At 45.4% G+C, this 8558-nt stretch overlaps 1 protein-coding gene across 1 annotated transcript; it reads right to left on the minus strand.

Annotated features, from left to right (window-relative positions):
• Window positions 1-5130: 5130 nt before the first annotated feature.
• LOC137572467 (uncharacterized) lies at window positions 5131-6177 on the minus strand. Its single transcript, XM_068284225.1, has one exon. It carries the CDS (start codon window positions 6175-6177, stop codon window positions 5131-5133), a length of 1047 nt encoding a protein of 348 aa, XP_068140326.1.
• Between the last annotated feature and the right edge of the window lie 2381 nt (window positions 6178-8558).

Here is an 8558-nt window from a genome sequence, read left to right on the forward strand (position 1 = left end):
CCATGAGATGGTTCGCAACGTGCACTTTATGTTGATTTATCCGACCGTAAAAGTAGAGTTGTCTGAAAAAAAAATAAAAACCGAGGAAAGGCTCAAAGCTGTTGCTGGCAACAGCAGGTTGAGAAAACGTTTCTCAGATATTATGAATAAAGTCATGAACATGATCTGATTTGAAGAAGAGGATAATATTTATTATAGTTCCAATATGGCACAGGTTATTTTAAGAAAATATATTTTGGACAAATTTGATGGGGACTTTTATTGATAGTTCCAATAAAAGACCCAGCAATGCTCCAAATCGAGCATAATTAAGGATAAACAAGGGATGAAGAATGATCTTGCGAATTCAGCAGCCAAACAGATTGAACGCCCAAAAAGAGGGTGGGAATTTCAAAGGGCGGTTTAAATATCGGAATGTGTAGTAAAAAACTGATCAATTATAGGGAAAGTTGGAACAAAAAGGGACCAAAAAAATTAAAATCTGGATTATTTCGTGGTGATTTCACCTGGACAACTGGGGTTCGGGAATCACATATTGATATTGATGGGGAAGGTTCAGTACCTACAGATAATATATTTCGTTCTGCTGACTTTACAATTCAATTTCACCATTCTTATTCTCGAAATCCGTTCGGAAACGACGAAGAATATAAGACAATAATCCTTAGCCATTCAAAACTGAATAGTTGCATTGCTTAAGGTGTAAAGTTTTACATTTTGCAATGCAGAACTCTATTCGAGTATTTACATGGTGCCAAGCCTCAAGGTATCCTGTACAATATTGAATTGGAGAATATTGCAACCTTCATTAATGCTGTTTTGATTTCGATCACATTTGATCACAACGATAGCAGTATCATCAATATTTCATGCCAAAACAGAAATAATCTATTTCAAAATAACATTTTTATCAAAGATGCACTGGAAAGCTCGCAGAAGCTAATAATTGTTCCTCATTGCTATGTGGCCCATTTCTTCATTCTATTTATAACAAAAATAAATTAGAATTTACCCTTTCGGATCCGTTTGGTCAGACTTCTAAAGCCGCAAAGTTTACTAGACATTATTCGAATTTAGTTACGGAATATAAACATGCTGCGGTCCTTCACGATATCCAAAGGGATTCGTTTAATTGTGGGATTTTCATTTTGCAAGATGCAAAGAAAAAAAATTTTAAGAAGTTAGTCAACTGCAGTGATGCAGTACTAAGTACGTGATTGCATTGCTCAAGTGGGGCATCTGGATTGTAATTTAATAGTTCTATTAGATGCTTTTCTTTGTACCAAGTGTTTAAAAGACCTATACAATGTATTTTGTCCGAATATAATTTGCAAGCTATGTGAGCAATGAACAAATAAACCAATGGGCATACTTCATTAATTTGGGAGGGGGTTACTTAACATTTTAATTTTCAAGTGTTATACTTAAAATAATAAAAGAGCACTTAATTATTCCTGCGGGTAGTCTTAAATATCTAATTGTAAGTACATTGCGTGCTCAAACGATAGAATAGTGGACTAGGCCTACTGGGGAACCACTTAAAAAAAAAAACGCGCCACGAACTGTACCTCAAGGTGGTGCAATTATCAATTGCTTACTCGAGTCACAACGAAAAGTGAAGCGTACAACTCACAGAATTTCACATTCACACATACATATGTACAAATGTACATGCGCAAAAGACTTTTTGTATCGTTGTTCAGCACGAAACGGTCTGTGAACGAGACGAGCAATAGAGAAAGAAAAAAAACGGTCTTCGGCTGAGAGCGAGCGCATAAGAACAACTCAATCGGTTGCTATGGGACTTTTTTCTCAAAGTCTGAGTGAAAAACTCTTATTTTGCGACCGCACGAAATGGTTAACAGTTATTTGCGAGCTCTGGTTTATATTCATTTCCATTATAACTCGATTTCGTTCGGCTACCGAAAAAACTTGGTACTCGTTTGAAAAAAGAAGTCATGAATTGAAAACCAGTGGGCCGGGGCGAAATCGACCTCGCCGGAGTTTTTATTTCCTTGGAAATATGTATACATACATATGTATGTACATATATATGTATGTACATACATATGTATGTACTGTCAAGGAAATAATGTTTTATGTGAAAACTCGAATGTTCGCGAAAGAACGGCCGACAATCTTGGGCTGCACACAGCACACGATGAGCGGCGTCTGTTTGTATGACAGCTATGTATGTATGTATGTATATACATATGTATGTATGTACATATCTTTTTTATACCCTTGCAAAAAGGGTATATTAATTTTGGTCAGAAGTGTGCAACGCATAGAACGAAGCATCTCCGACCATACAAAGTATATATATTCTTGATCAGCACGACGAGACGAGTTCAACTAGCCATGTCCGTCCGTCCGTCCGTCCGTCCGTCCGTCCGTCTGGATCAACGCAAACTCCTCCTAGACCGTAAGAGCTACAGAGCTGAAATTTTGCACGTAGGCTTGTATATACTGCAGGCGTTGTATATCTCGGATTCAGCCGGATCGGACCACTATATCATATAGCTCCCATACAAACGGCCAAGTCAAAAACAGTGACTTTCTCAATAACTTCGTTATTTTCTATGCTATTATCGTGAAACTTAATATTAGAGAGTTTACTACGCCTATAAGCGACAATGCCAAATTTGATCAAGATCAGGTGACTATATCATATAGCTCCCATAGGAACGATTGGTCGAAAACAGTGACTTTTGTAAATAACTTCGTTACTTTTAACGCGATTGCTTTTAAATTAAACATTTCTTAATTTAATATATATGTTAATGACTGTGTCGAATTTGATAAAGATCGGGTGACTATATCATATAGCTCCCATAGGAACGATCGGTGGAAAACTGTGACTTTGGTCAATATCTTCGTTATTTCCTATGATTGTAGGCCATTCTTTCGCAGACATAAGCCTTTTTAGATAAAACGTTCTTCCACATTGATGGCTAATAGGTAAGGATAGAGTTACCAAAAAAGTTGCAAGGGTATACAAACTTTGACGCGGTCGAAGTTAGCCCCGGCCCTCTGGTTTTTAATTCATTTATTTAACAATAATATAACAAAGTTAGATTAAGATGAAAGGGTATAGTGTGGAGAAGGTAGAAGTGGAAAAGAAGAAGTGTTGGGTGCCAATTTAACCTGCGGGACTGCCGGGGGGTATTGCTTCGCAGGCTTAAAAGGCGGGCCTCATGCCCCTCAAGCGTTTCGCTGCCTCTCCAGGCGGCGAAGAGTGTCCATAACTTTTTTAGCAAATGAGCAGGCCGCAGACCACTTTTCTTGGCTAGCACACATTTTGTTGACAGTGTTCTCGACCGTAGGTAGTTCCCCAAAGGTTTCTTCGAGCTCATGGCGTTCACTCTGGAATCTTGGGCAGCAGAAAAGCACGTGCTCGGCATCCTCTACTACGCCGTTTTGGCATAGAACGCATACTGGGCTGCTTTCGTGCCCAAATCGGTGTAGATATGAGCTGAAACATCCATGCCCACTTAGCAGTTGGGTTAACTCGAACGTGACTTCGCCGTGACTTCTCGAGAGCCAGAGCTCCAGGTTCGGGATCAGCCGAAACGTCCATCTGCCTTTGGTTGAGGATGACCATCTTGCTTGCCATTCTTCTAAGCTCGCTCTTCTGGCTGCTCTTTTGGCCTCTTGTTTTGCCAGTGGCGTCCATTCGCTAGTTTGCCGTCTATTGTAGATGAACTGGGACTCCTTCGCCAGAAGATCGATAGGTGTCAGTCCAGCTATATAAAAGCTGCAGAAATAGGCCGCTGCATTACGCGGTTCTTGCTCAACTCCAGAGGCCCAAGCCAACGGCAACGGGTACTACTGGTAAACGTCGTGAGATCAATAATGCTCTACGGAGCTCCTATTTGGGCAAAGGCTTTGCGGCAGAAATCATATCGCCAAGGGCTCGAGGCAACGTATAGATTGGGAGCCATACGAGTGTGTCGAGGCTTCCGAACAATGTCAGACGAGGCTGCGCTGCGTGCTCCAAGTGTTCCTTGAAGCTAAGGCGGGTGTCTATTAAAATGCCTAAAAAGCGTATTGCCCTGGATGACTTTATTTTGCACGTATCCAGAGAAATTTCCGCTACCTCCACGACTTTGCGACTGCTGATCAAGACAGCTTCGGTTTTTTGGACTGCAAGCTGCAAGCCAACATTGTTTAGCCATCCTTTGACTATGTCGACTGCCACGGCCGTTTTGTCCTCCGTCTCATGTAGGTGCTTCGCTACCACCACTATCGCCACGTCATCTGCAAAGCCGACGATATGGGTTCCAGATGGTAGAGAAAGCCTAAGCACGCCATCATACATCACGTTCCATAGGATTGGACCCAGAACGGAGCCTTGTGGGACACCTCCTTTGACGACATGGGTGCGCCAGCCACTTTGGGTATTGTATCGCAAGATTCGATTTCGGAAATAGTCTTCCACCATGAGGACTAGGTATTCTGGTACCCGAAACTCCCGAAGGGAGCTTAGGATCCGACTCCAGTTTGCGGTGTTGAACGCGTTTCTCACATCTAGAGTGGTGACCAAGCAGTATTCTTTCTTGCCACCCTTCCATCGCTGGCCCTCGATGGCATTGCTGGCTATGCCAACTACCGTTTGTAGCGCGTCGATTGTGGACTTTGCGCGTCTAAACCCAAACTGCATCGGTGAGAGGTCGCCAGAGTGCTTGATGGCGGACTCAACTCTCTGCACCAGCAGTTTCTCAAACAGTTTAGAGATCGAGTCTAAAAGGCAGATTGGCCTGTATGCTGATGGGTCCTCGGCTGGCTTGTTCGGCTTTGGTAGAAGCACCAGATTTTGCAATTTCCAAATGTCTGGAAAAATGCCATCGTGCATGCATTTGTTGAAAACTTCTGCAAATTTTCCGGGCTGGAGGCGTGCGGCCAGTTTTAGCGCCTTGTTTGGTATCGCGTCGGGGCCTGGAGCCTTTCGATCCTGTAACTTTGCGGCGACTGCCAGAATTTCATCGGGGCTAATGTCGCATACGTCCCGTGTGGTAGCGATCCGAGTGGGTCTTGGCGATATAGCTGAGCAGTTCGGGAACAGTGTCTCCACGATGAGCTTCATTTGGGATTCGTTTGGAGTCACGGGCTTGTTTGCGTTGAGCTTCTTCATGGCCACTTTATAAGCAGCCCCCAAATATCGTTCTCGGCGGCGTTGCACATTTCTAAGAAGCAGTTGCGTTTACTCTCCTTAATCGCGAGTTTTAGTTCTCTTCGCCTAAGCTTGTATTGGGCCTGGAGGCTAGAGAACTCTGGCATTCTACGCGCTCTCTGGTATTGTCGTCTGCATTGAAGGCACCTCCTCCTCGCCTCGCTTATAGATGCGTTCCACCAGTAGACAGGAGCCTTTTGCTTGCTGTGGCATCTACGGGCAGCCATACTGGCATCACAGGCTGCTAGTACGGCGTCTACTAGCGTTTTAGCGAACTTATTTGCGTCGCCAGTGAATTCTGGGATTCTGAAGGATTCCTCGAATGTTGTAATATTTAGAGTATCCACTCTAAACATTTTAGCGTTTTGGTCTGTGGTTACGTTTTCTGCGGGACCGCTGCCGATAGTGAACAAAATGGCTTGATGGTCGCTAGCCGTATAGTGGCTGCTCAATTGCCAGTTGGTCTGTGCTGCTATCTGCCGGCTTGCAAATGTGACGTCAATCACTGATCCGTAGCCAGCTCTGCAGAACGTGTGTTTGTTGCCCGTGTTTATCACAACAAGTTCGAGTGAGGCGAGGCTCTCAAGAGTTGTGCGGCCCCTGGAGTTTGTTCGGTCACTACCCCATTCAGTGGACCACGAGTTGAAGTCGCCTGCAACGATTGTTTTGCCCTTTCCTCTTGCATCCAGAGCCAGCTGGTCCAGTGTCGACTCGAATTCTTGGAGAGTAAGACTTGGTGCCAAGTAGCAGCTGTACACCCATATGTCGCCTATGTATGCTCTGACAAATCCTCTATTTGCGTAGATGTGCTGCAAAGGCGGAGTACGATTGCCGCACAACCAGATTGCAGCTTTCCCTGAAGAGTCTGTTGCCCATGAGCTGCCAGGCCGAATTCTATATGGCTCGCTCAGAATCGCCACGTCTATATTTTGCTCCCTTACTGATTGCGCTAGTAAATCATGCGCCGCCGCACAGTGATTCAAATTTAATTGTAGAAACTTCATAGCGTTTGCTGCTGCTTCGCTCCTGCACTCGCCATTGGGCAACGTCGGCTGCCAGTGTAATGCCCCACCTGTTGTCGTTTGGCGTCTAAGCAGTTGAAGCAGACTGGAAAGTTGCTGCATGAGGCTGCCTTGTGATCTGTCGCCCCACATTTGAGGCACCAATTGGTGCGATCTATTGAGCTATTGCACTTTGCCGCCGTGTGGCCGAAGTTTAAGCATTTGTAGCATCTTTGCTTTGATTGCCGTTCCCGAATCGGGCAGAGCGTCCATCCTATTGCTATTTTTCCCATCTTGAGTAAGGAGTCAGCAGTCGAGCGCGGCATTGATAAGACAGCCAGCTGTGTATCACCAAAAGTGTGGCGCAAGCTTCGGACACGCACGTTTGCGGTGGCATCGCCAATAATTTCCGTTATTGCTTCTTTAATGTGGTCTGCTGATACCAAGGTGTCGAGATTGCGTATCTCAATCCAAGCTTCAGTTCCTACTGCTCTTACCGACGCTTGCTGGCCTAGAACTTGGCTAAGCTCGTTTCTTAGTTTTTGGCAGTCAGGAGCGCCGTCTCGCTTGAGTTCTAGAAGCAGCTCGCCCTTGGCAGTCTTCCTTGTGCGCTTTACATTACTCTTGACTCCATCGAGTTTGCCGTCGGTTCGTCTTGTAACCATGCCAAGAATCTGGGCGTAGGAGAAGCCTTCTTGGGCCTGTATCACAATGGCCGCGGGCTTGTCCCTTCGAGCTGGTTGCTTGCTAGGCCGCTTTCGAGACACCGTCTGCCATTCTGCATCCGCTTCGGCTGCGTTGACTGAATTGGCCCACGATGTGTTTGTATTGGCCAAGTTGTTAACCAGTTGTTCTGGACGAGAACCCTGCGTCGTTTTTCCACGTTTTGGTGGGGTTTTCCGCTGAATGGCGGCGTCCTCTCTCTGTCGTTTGGGCGTAGCAGTTTTAGCTGGCTGGCTCAGACTTGTCGGAAGACCCAGATGTTTAATCTTCCCCGGTGTTGTTTGCGTGGCGATGTCGCCCTTTTGGACCATTTTTGCGGGGTGGCTATCAGTAATTTTTCGGCACAGTGTTTCGTGCAGCTCCATCATACGCACTATCGAGTTCTTTGTACTCAAATTTACATGGCGGACTGGCTTTCTCCCATCGTCAGCTCTATTGAACATACTGTCCAGCTGCCAGATCAGGTTTCCTAGCTCGTTTAGCTCTTCTATTTGTGAGGTTACTGCTGGGGCATCATAGTGGTTTATTTCTTGCACCTGTATAGCTCGTGCCTCTGTATTATTAGCAACATTCGCATTTGCCGGCGTGTCTGTGCACGGAGGCGGTGACCGCAAGAGCCGTGGACGACTGCCGAAAACCGACACTTCCCCTTGTATATTCTGCACATCTGCCATTGCGCATCGGGCTTGATGGTCGATGGATACAACAGATTTATTCATATGACTGGCGGGTATCGGTTTCAACTTGTGAAATTTTTGAAATTTGAATTTAAATTAAATTTAAATTTGAATTTGAATTCGGCGGAAGAAGAAGCTTTAAAGCGGTTTGCCCAGAGGCGCCACCTGCCGATTTCTGGCTAGGGGCTCCCCTGATTCTGCCCTCGTTTTCCAACACTGGTACGATCAGCTGGTACGTAGCGGTGTGAAGATGAGGAAGACGTTGCCCAACAGCAAAGAAAGTTTTGGAGAAAGCTGGATAAAAAAAAGATATTTCTCACCCACACCAGCAAAAACAGGAGCAAACGATGAGAGAGGCGGGAAGAAAAAGTAAAGAGAGACGATCTGCAGCCTCCCCTCACCCCTACCCACGCCAATGGTCCAGCCAAGTGGAGGTTGGACAAACAAGTGTCAGGGCCAGCACACAGGTGGCAGAGGAGTCCCAGCAACGAGGTACGTAGGTAGTCCTATAGAGGCCCTCCTTGACCCGACGAAGTTAAATTTCAGGCCTTCTGGATACACAGGAAAACGATTTTAAAAGGGAGCGCCCGCGAGTATAGGACCGCACCACTTTCTATGTCGTGTGTGTGTGTGTCCGTATGTACATATCTAGGTATGTATGTATGTATGTACGGTCGTCAAAGAAGAATGTTTTATGTGAAAATTCGAATGTTCGCGAAAGAACGGCCGACAATCTTGGGCTGGAGCATGACGAAATAACATAAGTTGGTCCCGTCGGCAAGAGACATTCACTTAACGTATGCTTGCAATAAGTGCGAGTGAAAGAAATAGTATTCCGAGTGTCTATTGAGGGTGAGCGAGACGGTGATGTGAGAGAGCAAACGTGCACTGAAGTCAAGTGTATACTTCGGTACATGTCTCTTGCCGACGGGACCACCTTATGTTATTTCATCATGCTTCGGTAAGCTTCGGCTTCCGACGAGA

The sequence above is a fragment of the Drosophila tropicalis genome, unplaced genomic scaffold (genome assembly GCF_018151085.1).
Source record: "Drosophila tropicalis isolate 14030-0801.00 unplaced genomic scaffold, ASM1815108v1 contig_308, whole genome shotgun sequence".
Taxonomy (NCBI): Eukaryota; Metazoa; Arthropoda; class Insecta; order Diptera; family Drosophilidae; genus Drosophila; species Drosophila tropicalis.

Excerpts from the sequence above, each read along its gene's own strand:
- LOC137572467 (XM_068284225.1), bottom strand. The coding sequence starts at position 6,177 with ATGAAGTTTCTACAATTAAATTTGAATCACTGTGCGGCGGCGCATGAT.